The sequence below is a fragment of the Doryrhamphus excisus genome, chromosome 1, assembly GCF_030265055.1.
Source record: "Doryrhamphus excisus isolate RoL2022-K1 chromosome 1, RoL_Dexc_1.0, whole genome shotgun sequence".
Lineage (NCBI taxonomy): Eukaryota > Metazoa > Chordata > Actinopteri > Syngnathiformes > Syngnathidae > Doryrhamphus > Doryrhamphus excisus.
In genome coordinates, this window is record NC_080466.1 from 37888096 (window position 1) to 37904631 (window position 16536).

General features: G+C 38.2%; 1 protein-coding gene across 16 annotated transcripts in view; it reads left to right on the forward strand.

Annotated features, from left to right (window-relative positions):
• Positions 1-16536, forward strand: part of cast (calpastatin) — a 36020-nt gene that overhangs the window by 17859 nt on the left and 1625 nt on the right. For 5 of the 16 annotated variants that reach the window (XM_058067537.1, XM_058067501.1, XM_058067508.1 and 2 more), the window contains 31 exons: positions 826-885; positions 1983-2105; positions 2863-2964; positions 3104-3223; positions 4401-4448; positions 4529-4630; positions 4723-4803; positions 5637-5675; positions 6450-6536; positions 6707-6757; positions 6835-6954; positions 7710-7817; positions 7940-8041; positions 8122-8238; positions 9216-9290; positions 9356-9421; positions 9508-9612; positions 9698-9814; positions 9908-9982; positions 11030-11128; positions 11311-11364; positions 11477-11581; positions 11696-11812; positions 11943-12059; positions 12897-13004; positions 13081-13185; positions 13262-13354; positions 14323-14367; positions 14457-14588; positions 15273-15302; positions 15538-15643. In XM_058067537.1, coding sequence (XP_057923520.1) covers positions 826-885; positions 1983-2105; positions 2863-2964; positions 3104-3223; positions 4401-4448; positions 4529-4630; positions 4723-4803; positions 5637-5675; positions 6450-6536; positions 6707-6757; positions 6835-6954; positions 7710-7817; positions 7940-8041; positions 8122-8238; positions 9216-9290; positions 9356-9421; positions 9508-9612; positions 9698-9814; positions 9908-9982; positions 11030-11128; positions 11311-11364; positions 11477-11581; positions 11696-11812; positions 11943-12059; positions 12897-13004; positions 13081-13185; positions 13262-13354; positions 14323-14367; positions 14457-14588; positions 15273-15302; positions 15538-15630 — 2796 coding nt within the window. In that variant the 3' untranslated portion in view covers positions 15631-15643. The remainder of the gene's footprint in view (positions 1-825; positions 886-1982; positions 2106-2862; positions 2965-3103; positions 3224-4400; positions 4449-4528; positions 4631-4722; positions 4804-5636; positions 5676-6449; positions 6537-6706; positions 6758-6834; positions 6955-7709; positions 7818-7939; positions 8042-8121; positions 8239-9215; positions 9291-9355; positions 9422-9507; positions 9613-9697; positions 9815-9907; positions 9983-11029; positions 11129-11310; positions 11365-11476; positions 11582-11695; positions 11813-11942; positions 12060-12896; positions 13005-13080; positions 13186-13261; positions 13355-14322; positions 14368-14456; positions 14589-15272; positions 15303-15537; positions 15644-16536) is intronic. The other 11 variants (XM_058067600.1, XM_058067567.1, XM_058067592.1 and 8 more) reach the window with 7 other exon arrangements.

Below are 16536 nucleotides of genomic sequence, written 5' to 3' on the forward strand. Positions count from 1 at the left end.
GACAACATTTTAATAATGTTCACTAACAGGCTGGGTTAGGTCTTTTGACAATACACTGGGTTGGACTGCATCAATACCGCTAAGGTGTCCGCAGGGTGAAAGAACTGGGCTCCACCTAGAGACTGGTGGCCAGCCAATCACAGGGCACATATAGACAAACAACCATTCACACTCACATTCATACCTATGGACAATTTGGAGTCGCTAATTAACCTAGCATGTTTTTGGAATATGGGAGGAAACCCACACAGAGATGGATGATGGTGGAATTGAACTCAAGTCACCTGCGTGCTAACCACTTGAATCATTGTAGTAATCATTAATATGATTACATTAATCACCCATTATAAATGAAATGGATAAATGAATATTTATTGTTTGTAAAAAGAGAGTGATGAGCGGAGACGGAGGAGAGGAGAGAAAGGAGGAATTCAATAGCATTTCTCACCTTCTTTATCAAAATGATCGCACTTGCAACTTTCTTTGGCACTGTGGTGGATTGTTTTGCTGCCGTAGCCAATAAAAAAAGGCAGAGACTTGTTGTGTAACTGTGTTAGTTAGCAAAGAACTACAGTCACCTGGTGATGATGTCATAGAGTTAAGTGAGAGTGAGAATTTCTCTCTATCAGCCATAACTGGCCGCTGTATGATTTATGGGCTTATTCCATATAAAATAATGATGGGAATATTGACCCCCCCCCTGCTTCAAAGATGAATTTCATGGAATATTTATTATTCCCAGACTCCTGAAACAAATGAGAGTGTTTTGTTTGTTTGTTAGGTTTTCGTCTGTCTAACTTGTCTGTGTGTCTTGTGTCTCTGCAGTCGCAGCACAGACAGACCACGCCCAAACCAGCAGCCCAGGTCTCCACTGTGCAGTGCGAGGTATGAACCTTTTCTCTTTATTAACCGTGAGCCTCTTCCCTTCTTCGTGCGTTGTCTCTCCTGTCTTGACGACCTCTGACCCCTGTGTTATGCGAACTATGAGCGGTATTGTTACTGCTTTTCCTGTTCCAGCACTTGATGTTATGATAGCATAACAGACGTTTAGATTTGTACATTTTCATATGTATTCATTTGCGGTGTAACAATACAAAAAAATGTAATTGGGTTTGATACTTTATATAAGTTACTGACACTACCAATATTTGTTTTTATTCAAAATAACAGTTTTGAAAGTTAACTTTATGCTTCATTTTCTGCTGCGCTATATGTAAACATTGTTAAATTTAAAACAAAAACAATGATCAAAATGACAATACACTGTGATTGGCTGGCGACCAATCTCACCTGAAGACAGCTGGGATAGGCTCCAGCACCCCTACAACTCTCGTGAGGATAAGCAGTAGAAAATTAATGAATGACAATACAGCAAAACTTAAAAAGCATAAGCAATTAGGAAGAAAAATAGCAACAATAACCAATAAGCGTTGAAAAACACATTTCAGGTTGGAGTGTTTCCTGTTTTTTTAAGGTTTTTGGGTTACAGTATTGTTTGATTCAAACATTTCGATACAGATATATTTGTTTAACCACTAGTATACATTTCCTTTTAAATAATTTATGGCATATATTTGGTGCGTGGCTTGCTAACAAAGGTTTTAAACCTAGTTTATTTATAGACATGCTTGACTTGATGCTATAAGTGACTCTTTTAAGGTCGGGACCTTTGCATCCCTCTTAATGCCTCTTCAGGTCATCTTACAGCTGGCTGTCGTTCTTCAGACGTGTTGGGTTTCAAGTCAGAGTCTATGTCATAGTAATGCATTTCAACAGTAAGGCCAGTTTTCCATTTGACAGAATATCCACATGGAAACGGCGTAATAACATCATATAATGGAGTTATACATTCAAAATCATCGAAACGATAACCAGCAGGCAAACACCACCGCCCCCTACAGCCCAACCCCTGAATAACAGCTTAGACGTCCTACTCAATAAATCACAGACAGATGATGATGTTCCCTCCTGGTGCTTTATAGAAGACAGCATCAGATGCTACCATGGATACAAAGCTAAAGGGGGTTACCACAGCAACAGGTGGCACCACAGGAAGTACTTCCATCGCGACAGCAGGAAAGGGGGCTCCTAAAACTCGTCCTGAGGTAGACTTACGCTGGCTGTTGACAGTGAGAGTGGCGGGACTTGGCTTTGGTGTAACGGGAACTTCCTGCTTCCTTTTTTCCGAGGGTAGCGTTGCTCGCTTATCTGGAGGCTTGTTGACTGTTCGCTACCTCTTCTTTTCTTGTGTGTCGCCTCAGCTATCGCCATATCCTGACTTTTCACGATACAAATAACCAAGCTAGTCAGCAACTTGTATTGTGACTTACAGCTACAACAATACCGTAATTTCTGGTGTATAAGACGTACTGCCATTCGAGCAACACCCACATTGTACATACTATTATCCACACATGTCCATGTCGAGCTCATCAACCCATCAGAAAGAATGCTAAAATCATCACACAGCAACCTAACATTCAAAAGGTAGGGAAGAAATATAAAATACAAGTACCGATATGAGATTAGAAAAAAGCATTTCATTGGCTATGATTCAGTCAGCTGCATCTGAGGCTCTCTCTGATGGACAATACTTGTATTGTATATTTCTTACCTACCCTTTGAGTGTTAAGTTGCTGTGCGATGATTTTACCATTCTTTTCTAAGATGACACCGTGAGTCAGCCTGGTATATTAGGTAGTTAGTAGTAGTTAGTAGCCATAAATTAGCCTCACCGCTGTATAAGCCTTCTTATAACACCAGTTTCGCTACCTCTTCTTTTCTTGTGTGTCGCCTCAGCTGACTTTTCACGATACAAATAACCTCCAAACATCCATTAAACACTTGCTCCTTGGTTTGTAGACTAACACCAAGCCCACTGTTATTGACATGTCCTCCGCTGGGTCTACTGTTGTCAACATGACATCAGCTGGGACGAGGGGCGGTCCCACGGTGATGTCAAAGGTAACCGTTTCATCACAGAGCTCAGCAGGGGATGAAAGGCTATTTTTTTTGTTTGAAGCATACAACGTCTTTCTGAAGCATCTGACTGAGTTTATGATAATATGTGCGTTTGAGTAATTATACGGATTTGGTTTTGTAGACCTCACCTGTACCGACTATAACGCCCTCTGCTACCGCCACGGGAACAGCGGCAACTTCACTAGCGTCAGCTCATGTTGCCGTGTCGACATCTAAAGAGTCACCGAAAGGACCAGCCAAGGTAGAACTCTCGCATCATCTACTTCCTTTTACCTCTGATGCTCTCTGTGAAGTTCTACTTGCTTATTTTGTTGTGTTATGAAAGTATTAAAAATATATGGATTGAGTGAGAAAGTATTAAAAATATATGGATTGAGTAAGGACCTCAAACGATGCACAACGATGAGCCAATTCAAGAAACAATACAAGCAATTAAAATTAAAATTAAAATTAAAATTAAAATTAAAATTAAAATTAAAATTAAAATTAAAATTAAAATTAAAATTAAAATTAAAATTAAAATTAAAATTAAAATTAAAATTAAAATTAGGAAAGCAGGAAGTGAACAAATGTTGGAATATGAAGGAAGGACATGAGGAAAGATGAAGAGTCTTAAAATTAAAATTAAAATTAAAATTAAAATTAAAATTAAAATTAAAATTAAAATTAAAATTAAAATTAAAATTAAAATTAAAATTAAAATTAAAATTAAAATTAAAATTAAAATTAAAATAAAAATAAAAATAAAAATAAAAATAAAAATAAAAATAAAAATAAAAATAAAAATAAAAATAAAAATAAAAATAAAAATAAATTAAAATTAAAATTAAAATTAAAATTAAAATTAAAATTAAAATTAAAATTAAAATTAAAATTAAAATTAAAATTAAAATTAAAATTAAAATTAAAATTAAAATTAAAATTAAAATTAAAATTAAAATTATGAAAGCAGGAAGTGAACAAATGTAACAGTTACTGATTGTAAAAGTACCAGATGGAGGGTTAGGATTTAATAAGCTTTGCTTCTTCCTACTCCTTTTGGACATGTGGAACTGGGAACTGATTATGGGATGCATTCAATTGTAATCTGATGCATGTTCAAATGAAATAAAACCATTAGCATATATTCATATACACTAGTCACGAGAGTCAGCGGGTTAAAAAACATGTGTAACCATTGTTGTTGTTTTTTTACAGTGGTACTTGTATGCTGTGTGCATTTTAACCTGTATTTATAATTAATTAATTGAAAAAAATGCAAATAAATAATTCAGCATTATTGTCCTAAGACAATAATGTGCAATGCAATTAGTACCTAATGTTGTGGACACTGTTTTATTCACCAAACATTGAGTATGACTTAAAATTCCACTTTTTATGTTTTTTTATGACACATTCGTATTTATTCTTGTTTAAAGGTGACAGTGGAAGTCCCTCCCCAGGCAGCATCAACAGGCGCCAAAGAGGTAGACATGTGTTATTCGGCCATGGAAGGCATGATAGCATGCTGCTTGCTCTACTGTGCTTACACGTGTGGCATGTTCAGGCACCTCCAGTAAATCCATTTGATGCCTTGGCCGATACACTCTCACCAGTTGATCCTGTCACCCCAAAACAACCTGTATTTACTGGTCCAGAGGTCAAAGAGGTACAAATACATGCCCCCCCCCCAAAGGGATCAGATATTGTATGTGATTGCATGGCTCTGGTGTGAATTATTGTGTGTTGCACATGTCACAGCATGACGTCACAGCCGAGGAAGCTAACAAGTGCGGAGAAAGAGACGACACGCTGCCACCGGAATACAGATATGACGCAATGGTCAGTTCTATGTACAGGATAATATACAACCATGTATACTGTATATCTGCAAATCCAACTATATATTAACCCAACGTCATTTCCTGTTCATTGCAACACAAACAAGCCTTAAATTCTTAAATTCTAGTCTTAAATTGCTTATTTTCTCTGATTATATCTACTATATTTGGTAATAAGAGTGTAAAGGTGACTGTAGGGGTGTTATTTTATATCTATAGGGCTCTAATAATGTTAAAAAAAACATATTTGGAATGTCCTAAACAGGGTTTTTATGTTCTAGCTATGAAAAAATTATATTATTAAAGAATGAATGTGCATGCAGGCCTCACAGCTAAGAGACCCTGGTTCAATTCCACCCTCGGCCATCTCTGTGTCTACACATGTTGCATGTTCTCCCCGTGCATGCGTGGGTTTTCTCCGGTTTCCTCCCACATTCCAAAAACATGCTAGGTTAATTAGCGACTCCAAATTGTCCGTAGGTATGAATGTGAGTGTGAATGGTTGTTTGTCTATATGTGCCCTGTGATTGGCTGGTGACCAGTCCAGGGTGTACCAGGCCTCTCGGGAGAAGACAGCTGGGATAGGCTCCAGCACCCCCTCGACCCTAGTGAGGATAAAAAGGAATGAATGAAAGGATGAATCTTATTACGTGGAAATTCACTTATAACGTCAGTTCTGGAACCAATTAACAGTGATAAACGAGGGACTACTGTACAATTTTGTAAGGCCTTCCCCAATCTGTACATGAGCACAAATCACATATTATTATTAATATTCAAATATGATACTGGTCAGTTTTTGCGTTAATAAACTCATGTACTTTTATTTTGTAGGCTCCACTTCCTGCAGATACCAAACCCAAAGATGTTCCTGTAAGTGAACTTGACACACTGCCTTGTTTGTTGATCTTTGCTGCTCAAAGGACTCGCCCACTCGACACTAGTGTGAGGAATGTTGCATTGCAGTGTTGGGTGTTGTTTAAGCAGGCAGGGCAGGATCCATCTTTTGTTGCTGAATCTTGTTGGCTCTTGTCCAACACAAACATGCATTATAAGGACAAAATAGTTTGACTTCAGACTTCATTTCCCAATAAGTGGTTGGGGAAGACTTTCATTGAAGTTGTTAAAGCATGTGTGTCATGTTATGCATCCAACTTTGTGGTAACTTTTGGGGAAACCACATTCATGTTCCATCATGAGTGTGGAACAGAACTTTCCTATGTTGTCCCATGTTGACATCCTATAATAATACTGCCCACATATGCATCACTTTCTACGTAGCTAACAACAGTTCGTCATCACTGCTTCGTTTCTAGTGCAGCATACTGCATCAAGACACTCCTCTTTTGAGTCTCATGATTTTTTCCACTCCTTTTCCACTCCTTTTTCTTTTGTGTGAGTTCTGATTTTAGTCTTTGGTGGCGTTAATATGTCACTTAAAGCATTTTAATGTTGAATATGTAATAAGTGTTTTATATTTCTTAATGGAATTTAATCTTTTTCTGTTTCCTGTAAGGAATTAGTCAGACGTGCCCTCTAGTGGGAGGGTTGTATTGCCCTCGGCAACAGACTACTGTTATTTAAAGAAAGAGTGGTGTAGTTTAATATCTAGGTTAGCTGATGATGACTTGGTGTATTTCTCCGTAGAAACCACTGTCCACAGACGAGGCCCTGGATTGCCTTTCAGAAGGTTTCATGACTTCAACTGTTCCAGCCGCACCCAAAAAGCAGGAGGTCAGTCTTTATGCACTGCACTGCACTGCAGTCAGGAATGTAGTATAGCATGTAGTACTCAGCTGCGAGATCAGCAACCATAAGAAGGGTGCATGTACATTTTTAACATGCTAAGCTATATAACAGTATGCAGGAGTTCAGTATATTAACTTAACTTTTCTTGCATGCAGACAAAGGACAGAATCTCATTGGTTGGCCCTAGTCATGTTGCACCCCCCCTTGTAAGGCTAGATAAATAACAAATTCACTAATATGTGTGTTTTACATACATAAATACATCTTCATCTCGTGTTTGCAGAAGGTTGACGCTCCTGCGGCTCGTCCCAGTGTAGCAGTGTGTCCGCCAGCTGATAAAAAAGCCAAGATGGAGGTTGATAATTTCTCCTTGGCAACTGGAATTCCCACTGCTCCTTTCAAGGTAGGACAATTAAAAAAAATCACACAATTAAAAATGGGGTTGGCACGGTTGAAGAGTGGTTAGCGCGCAGACCTCGCAGCTAGGAGACCAGGGTTCAATTCCACCCTGGGTTTTCTCCGGGTACTCCGGTTTCCTCCCACATTCCAAAAACATTCCAAAAAGCGACTTCAAATTGTCCATAGGTATGAATGTGAGTGTGAATGGTTGTTTGTCTATATGTGCCCTGTGATTGGCTGGCGACCAGTCCAGGGTGTACCCCGCCTCTTGCCCGAAGACGGCTGGGATAGGCTCCAGCACCCTCCGCGACCCTCGTGAGGAAAAAGCGGTAGAAAATTAATGAATGACGATTAAAAATGGGGCGGCACGGTGTTCAAGTGGTTAGCGTGCAGACCTCGCAGCTAAGAGACCAGGGTTCAATTCCAGTTTGCATGTTCTCCCTGTGCATGCGTGGGTTTTCTCCGGGTACTCCGGTTTCCTCCCACATTCCAAAAAACGACTCCAAATTGTCCATAGGTATGAATGTGAGTGTGAATGGTTGTTTGTCTATATGTGCCCTATGATTGGCTGGCGACCAGTCGGGAGGATAAGCGGTAGAAAATGAATGAATGAATGAACAATTAAAAATGCAATCCAACCGACTTGAACCAGGGTTAGAAGAATGTACGTCGAAAGCGCTAGCCATCGAGCTAAAAGCCTGGGCTGGACACAGCAGCTCCATCTGATGTAAAAACCTTGTTTCTTGTTTCTTGGTGTAGAAAGCCGTGTGTGTTTCTCCACTTGATGATCAAGAAACTAAAATGGAAAAAGCCTCGACTAACTTCTCTCTGAAGGCTGGAGTGGACACAAAGCCCAAGACCGATCAGGTCAGTGGCCATTTTTGTTTATTTCTTTCCATGTATCCATATTACTCTTTTTGCATGACCACATTATTTGAGTTAAGATCTACTGTAAATGTAAAAACACCCATTCCTTATTTTCTCCTCAGGGGGGTTCCATGTCGCTGGATGCTCTCAATGACCTTGGTGACATGTTGGCAGCACCAGAACCAAAACCTGAACCCAAACTCCGACCTGAAGACATTGTCTCGGTAGGCAAACATCTTAAGTATCCAATCTACACGGTGTCCATGCTGGTACCCGATTCCATATTCCTTTTTGGGTATGGCAGGAGGACAAACACAAGGAGGAGGAAGGTGTGCTCGTAGGAGTGAGGGATGACACAATCGCTCCAGAGTACAGGTTTAACGAAGAGGAACTCAAGAAACTGCCTGCCCCGAAACCTGAGGTGAGATTGTAGATCATTTGTAGTGGTGGGCAAAACCGTTCATTTCAGTGAACCGGATCATTCTGGTTCATTCAGTAAAAGATTCGTTCATTTTGGTCAATTGGTTATGTGATCTCCCCCTGTGCATAGACCCAGTCGGCTGTGTCGAGTCAGTCCTTTCACTCATGTTCACGTTCGTTCCCACTCAACACGTGATGACGTACCTTGAAATCTGAAGTATTATGATCCGGCGTTACGACCCCCTGTCCGACGCTGTGACCGCTACATCCCCACCCCCCCACACTCGGTCCGACGCTCTGATTGCACTGTACTCCTTGTAATATAAAATTATAGTAGGAATAACAAAAAATTCTAAGGTTTTTAATGGTTTTTACTATCTTGAGGTGCAGTAAAAACACAAAATGTACAAAATGTCAACAGACAATGCAAATGCGTATTAAACATACAAAAAAATAAAATATTAAAATAAACAATATCAATGTAAAAAGCCCTAATAGCCCTAAATATGAAGTATATATTATATTAAATATTCATTCATTTTTTACTGCTTATCCTCACGAGTGTCGCGGGTGTGCTGGAGCCTATCCCAGCTGTCTTCGGGCGCGAGATCGGGGTACACCCTGGACTGGTCGCCAGCCAGCCAATCACAGGGCACATATAGACAAACAACCATTCACACTCACATTCATACCTATGGACAATTTGGAGTCGCTAATTAACCTAGCATGTTTTTGGAATGTGGGAGGAAACCGGAGTACCCGGAGAAAACCCACGCATGCACAGGGAGAACATACAAACTCCACACAGAGATGGCCGAGGGTGGAATTGAACCCTGGGTGCACTGATCACATGACAGCCTAAAAGCATCCATCCATCCATTTTCTATCGCTTATCCGAAGTCGGGATAAGCAGGGAAGCCCAGATATTCCTTCTCCACTTCCTCCCAGACCAGTTTCTGAAAATGTGTTTTCCTCCAGCCTACCATGAATACCGGCGAGGCCCTGGACCTTCTGTGTGGGGACTTGATGACCTCCTCAGCCGCTCCTACACAGGTACACAGTAGATCTCACAATCAGAGCAGACCAAGAACTTCAAACTTCTCTTTCTGTTGTTGTAGAAAGCTGAAGTCCCGGCGTTTGTTCCTACGGTGTCTGTGTCTCCTGCCACACCCAAGTCCACTCAGGTCAGTGTCAGACTTTTCATAACATCACTAAATCATATTACTTCCAAATTTTATTAGTCCGGATCCTCTGATTGTTCTCTTCACAGGCTGACCCCCTGCCTCTGGATGCTCTCAGTGCTCTTAGCGACACCCTACCAACACCAGAACTAAATCCTGAACCCCCTAAACTCAGACCTGAGGATATTGTCTCTGTAGGTTCCTGACTATTAATAACTATTAATATCTCTAGTGGTCACTCACAAGATTTAATTGACTGCCTTTTCTGTGTAAAAAAAGGAGGACAAACACAAAGAGGAGGAGGGTGTGTTTGTCGGGGAGAAGGAGGACACCATTCCTCCAGAGTACAGGTTTAATGAGGAGGAACTTAAGAAACTACCTGCTCCTAAACCTGAGGTAGGACTAGGATTACGTACATATTTTACAATGAAGACTTCACGGCATGATGAAGATGTTTATATCATACATGGTTGTTTGTGCTTCATGCAGCCGACCTTGAATACCAACGAGGCTTTGGACCTTTTGTCTGGAGATTTCACCAGCTCCTCAGCTGCCCCAGTACAGGTACGCTGCATCATGTATTCATATATATTATGGGAATGGGAATGGTTTTATTTCATTTGAACATGCATCAGATTACAATTGAATGCATCCCATAATCAGTTCACAGTTCCACATGTCCAAAAGGAGTAGGAAGAAGCAAAGCTTATTAAATCCTACCCCTTTTTGTTTATAATTTTTAAATTATTTTTTTTGTCATGTACCATATGAGCATCCAATGACATAATGAGTACCATAGTAAGTGTCAATATAGTGATATATATAGCACATCATGACTGGTTCAAGACTCTATTAATATCTATTAGATAGATGGATAGATGGATAGATGGATAGATGGATAGATAGATAGATAGATAGATAGATAGATAGATAGATAGATAGATAGATAGATAGATAGATAGATAGATAGATAGATAGATAGATAGATAGATAGATAGATAGATAGATAGATAGATAGATAGATAGATAGATAGATAGATAGATAGATAGATAGATAGATAGATAGATAGATAGATAGATAGATAGATAGAGGGAGCGAGAGGGGGATGGATAGATAGATAGAGAGGGGGATGAATGGACGGATGAATGGAGAGAGAGGGAGAGACAGAGAGAGAGAGAGGGTGGATGGATGGATGATAGATGGATAGAGAGACAGAGAGAGAGAGAGAGAGTGGGGCAATGGATGGATGGATGGATGGATGGATGGATAGATAGATAGAGAGGGGGATGGATGGAGAGAGAGGGAGAGAGAGAGAGAGAGAGAGAGAGAGAGAGAATGATTGGATGGATGATAGATGGATAGAGAGACAGAGAGAGAGAGAGAGGGGGGAGGGGCAATGGGTGGATGGATGGATGGATGGATAGATAGACTTTCTTTATTATCATTCCACAATAACACAGCAGTGAAATGTCGTTGCCTGGCTCCTGTATAATAATAAGTTATTATTAAAATTATTATTAAAAATTAAAAATGATTGTGCGCGTAGTGTAAAGTGTTATTAGACTGAATGTGAACTGACCTCCACTGAATGCTGCTGGTTGTTTTTCCAGACCAAAGTTGAGAATGTATCCTCTCAGGATGTTTTGTCTTCAACTCAATCATCTGGACTTCATGCATCTCTTCCTCCTTTGGCCAATAAGAAAACACAGGTAAAAGTCATGTTTGTCTTCTAAGTGGAATCAATGAATGAATGTTTTCATGATCGGGAAAAAAATCAAATTCCGATATCACATCGTTATACTGATATCAGGACCATTTATCAGACATCCGTACTTGTAAGGCTTGCTTGATTGCTGCGTTATTAAGTCCAGCCCATGTTGCACGTCTGCAGGTATCTGCTAGTCCTCCAGTGTTCCCGTCACAAGGAGCACCTAAAAAAGATGAGGTAAGCCATAAGACAAAAGAACCACTTTTATTAGAATATTTCTTAACTCTTGGCTCTTTGATCCTGTGTCATTTTCGGAGTCCGATGTGATGATGAAATTCTCTCTCTTCAGAGTGACTCCATGTCTCTGGATGCTCTCAGTGCTCTTAGTGACACATTGGCAGCACCAGAACCCACTCCAGAACCCCCCAAACTCAGACCTGAGGACATTGTCTCAGTAAGACACACATGATGTATATACAATTATACAATTCTATTTATTATTGTTTATTTATAGGCCAATTGTATCTATAGGATCTCCATCTTTCTATGTGAATGTTGCTCTTTGCAGGAGGACAAACACAAGGAGGAGGAAGGTGTCCTTGTAGGAGTGAGGGATGACACCATTCCTCCCGAGTACAGGTTTAACGAGGAGGAACTTAAGAAACTACCCGCTCCTAAACCTGAGGTGAGACTGGATCACCAGATTTTTTTACCACTTTCAATTAGCTTCCTTTGCTTCTGGATCTAGTGGACTCAAACACGATACATTTATGAGCTTCTCTTCATCCTAATCGTCTCATAATTCATACCCGCAGCCCAAAATGGATACCAGTGATGCCCTGGATATTCTATCCGGAGATTTCTTGACCTCCTCCTCTGCTGCTCCTGCCGTCCAGGCTCCTGTGGTGTCCTCCTCAGCTGCACCCGTACATGTAAGTTTTGTTCTGTTGCACTATTTTTTTCGATAATTTTCTAAAAATATATATTTTTTCATAAATAAACTTACATTTTACATTACATTTTCTTCTCGCAATATTATGACTTTAATATATATATTTATTATACATTTGTATTATATATATATAATATTATTTATTATATATTATTATATATGTATAAATTTTTATTTTATTATATATATATTTCTATTTATATATTATGACTCCCATAATATTTTAATTTTTTCCTCTAACTTAATCTTCCAAAAACTTTTTTAATACAACTTTTTAAAATATTTTTTTATATTTCAACTCCATGCTATTATTGTTTTATTATTTTTTTCTCATAATACTAGAAGTTAATTTTCATAAAATTGCAACATTTTTGTCATTACAATACCATTTTTTATTGTATTTTCCCATGTATTTTTGTAAAATGACAACATTTGTCATATTTTCTGCTATTGTTGTAATCATTATTATTTTTTCATTTTTTTTTTCTTGTAATTATGACTTTTTCCCCCAAAATATTTTTTCTCATAACTTTTTCCACAACCTAATTTTTTCCAAAAATCTAATAATTTTCCTACTTTGTTTGTTTTTCATAATACTAAGACTTGAATCAAATAAAATGAAAGAACATGTATTCTACTCACATTTTTATTTTTCCACAAAATATTAAAATGTTATTCTGGTAAAATGTTATTTTTTCATAATTTTTTGAATTTTGTAAAATTACTGCTCATTTTTCCGTCATATTTTCTAAAAATGGCCCCCACAGCCACACTTTGGACACCCCTGATCTAAATCCTGTTGCTGTCTCCCCTTCAGTCTTCTGCAGACTTTGCTCTGGATGCTTTGGCAGGAGACTTTGTTTCATCCTCGGCTGCCCCCACAGTGAAATCCTCTGCTTGCCCCCCCACAGAAACAGCATCACAGGTAACAACAACACATTTAAACTCTTAGCCAAGTCTTCTTCTAGAGGAACTATCATTGTGCGTCTATGTCCACTCAGCTGTCCTCGGGGGCAGACAATGCTCTGGATGCTCTGTCAGACACTCTGAAGGATATCGTCCCCACCCCACAGCCGGCCCCCGTTCCTCCAAAAAACATTGTAAAGGTGCGTTTCTCTGAAAAAAACAACCACATTTTGTGCATACAAGTTTAAAATTGTATTCTAAAAAAATATCTAACAGGAGAAAAAGGCCGTTGAAGAGAGGCTAATCAAGATGGGGGAGAGAGATGACTCGCTGCCACCAGAGTACAGACCCACTGAGGAGGATCTCAAGGTACATTTACACCATCATGTTGTCCGTCAATTAGCAATGCGTGGAGACATATTTCTGTATTTCCTTATATTGTGTCTATTGTGATACATAACCAATTGTACAACAGGAGCTGCCACTAGGGGGCTCTAATCACCTTATCATTAAATTCCTAGATATGTTGATGCGGATGCATTTGACATAACATGGCTTCTGTAAAGCTACAATTTATGGTGATGTTTTGAGAAAAAATGGCTGAAAAAAGGCAAACAATTAAGAAACTGATGGAGGATGTCATAATTTTGTTAATTTTGTAATTTTTTTTTCCTGAAAACCGATATGTCGATATTGTCCCACACTCAATTTCTGATACCGATGTTGATATGTGTCACATGACGTATGTTCTGTGGTGGAATGAACACATATATGTTGATCGGTTTTCATGATCTGATACCGGTATCGACCAATGTTACATTTTTATATTGATATCGCCATCCATAAATTTTATTATTAATTTGTTATTGACAGATTTATAAGATCATATATTATAGTATTATATTAGAGTCATGTAATTTATGTAATTGTTATTATTGACAATTTTTTGTTTATGCAATAATTATTTAAATATTATATATAAAATATAGAATAATATTCTAATATATGTATAATATAATATTTAAAAATAATACGTAAATTGTAATAAAATATAATTACAGCCGTTTTTAAATCAAATAAAACCCTCATGGGTACAGTATGAGGAAATATATAATATAATAATATTCTAATATATATATATATATATATATATATATATATATATATATATATATATATATATATATATATATATATATATATATATATATATATATATATATATTATTAACATTTTGGAAAATATTTCCAATATTATTTAAATAATAAATTGTGATTGTAATCATTAGAACAGTTTTTAAAAATAAAATAAATATAAATATGTTTTTATTTTGAAGAAAATGGCTGAAGCGAAGGCCGACGCAGCATCCACACCACAGAAGGTGAGTCCTTCAAACCACAATGATGATGATAAATAAAAATGTGCTCATTCAAATTAATTTTTTATATATTTTTTTCTCCGCTGTTGAAGTCTATGGACGATAAGACAGCCTTGGACTTGCTGTCCAGTGATTTCACCAACCTTACCCCATCCACCGCCTCCGCCGCTGCTGCTGCTTCAACAGAGCTGAAACCTCCCGTTCTCAAGTCCGAGCCCCCGAAGGTAGGAGACATTGACCTTCATCTGTTGTTAGAGGAATATCCCTCACTCACACTCTTCATCAATCATTCTGACTTGTTCTAACAGTAGAAACAAATGTCCAGCAGGTAACGCCATCAACGCCACTTTTTGTTTACATTAGCATGAAAAAAATAGTGATTAACAATCCATGAGTACTGAATCGCTAATGGGAGGGGATCTACCATACCACAGATACTAAGTGGTGAGTAAAAACGGATGATTCCGGTTCATTTAGTAAAAAGATCCGTTCATTTTGGTCATTTCGGTCATTTGGTCGTTAGCCTGTGGTCTCCCCCCGTGCATAGACCCGGTACGCCGAGTTGAGTCAGTCCGTTCACTCATGTTCACGTTCTTTCCGACTCAACTGTCGGTCATGAATGAACAGCCAACGAGTGTCAGTCAATCTCTCGGTCTCGGTCTGTCAGTCAGCGTGACGATAGGATAAGACAAGCAAGCACGTAGATCGTCCTACCCTTGCAAAAGGAACGGAGAACTGACTCTGACGGACTGAACGGGTATTTTATGGGCAGTCACAAAAAAGAACTAGTTCTTTTGACCTGTTCATTCATGACCGACACAGCACTACCACAGATCTTAGCTTAGAGGGGGGGTCTAACTATGAAGCCAGGGTGGCATAACCTAACCCAGGTGTCAACTTTATTCCAGAGCAAGAGCAAGTCCAAGTCAAGGTCTAAAGTAAGCAAAAGTATCTGCTGCATGGAGAGCGCCGTATAATTGGTCACATCAAACTATCTGCTGGCCTGCGTATGCATGATGATATATGATACATGATATATGATACATGATACATGATACTTCTCCACGCCTGCGCTTCCCCTCGCACATACTAGCATCTTACGTTTGTTTATTATTATTGCATGCACACGTTTCCTAAGCTAAATTGTTCTTAATTACGACTCTTGTCTTTCAGAAACAACATCCAGAAGAGCTTGGCGCCTCCGACCTGCCGTCTCATAAGAAAAGCTCAGACGTTGTGGCCACACAGCAAGGAAAGAGGAGCTAAAGCTTCCTGTCAGGTTTGTGTCATCCAAGCCACTCTTTCATATCATAAGGACGAAATACAGTATTACAAGTTTGGAATACTCTAATACTGTAGTATTAAAAGAGAAATGCATACTCTCAGTGTCTGTTTTTTTCCCTTATCACGGAATATTTGCAGAGCATCTTTCTTTGAGTGAGCTCAAGGAACTTTACAGAACTTAACAGAAAAGGAGCGCTTCATTTACTCACTTTAACGCACCTACTGCACAGTATGGGTCATTATGCCTCGGTATAATGTCATAATTCCTCATATCCATTACAATAACATACGCAAATAAGCTTCTATATTTCTTTCATCAGAAAAAAACTTGTTTCTACGCTTTTCCGTTGTTTAGTAAGCAGCAGTAGAATATAGGTAAGTTTCAGGAAAATATCAGTTCCCAACTACAAACGGGAGTTGTTTTTACATCAAAATATCAATTTATTTACCAATATAACACTATTAATAAAATATAAATATTTTACAATATAAAATATTATATAAATATATTATATTTAAATATAAATAAAAATATTAATATTTTTATATAAATATTTCATATAATATTTATATTTATAATAAATAAATAAAATATAAAGTATTTATAAATAATACATATATATAATATATATATAAATCCACGACCCTCGTGAGGAAAAAGCGGTAGAAAATGAAATGAATGAATATATATAAATATTTACAGTTTTCACATTTCAACTGAACTCCATGATGATCCCTGCCGAAATCTTATCCAATGCACTTCTGCCACCTTGTGGTCATTTTTTTGGCTTAAAGGTGCTCTAGAATGTTAATACATTAGTGAAGAGTTGCATCATCACCTCTTAACATATAAATACATTGTTGGGACCGGGCGTTTGGGTTCATAAA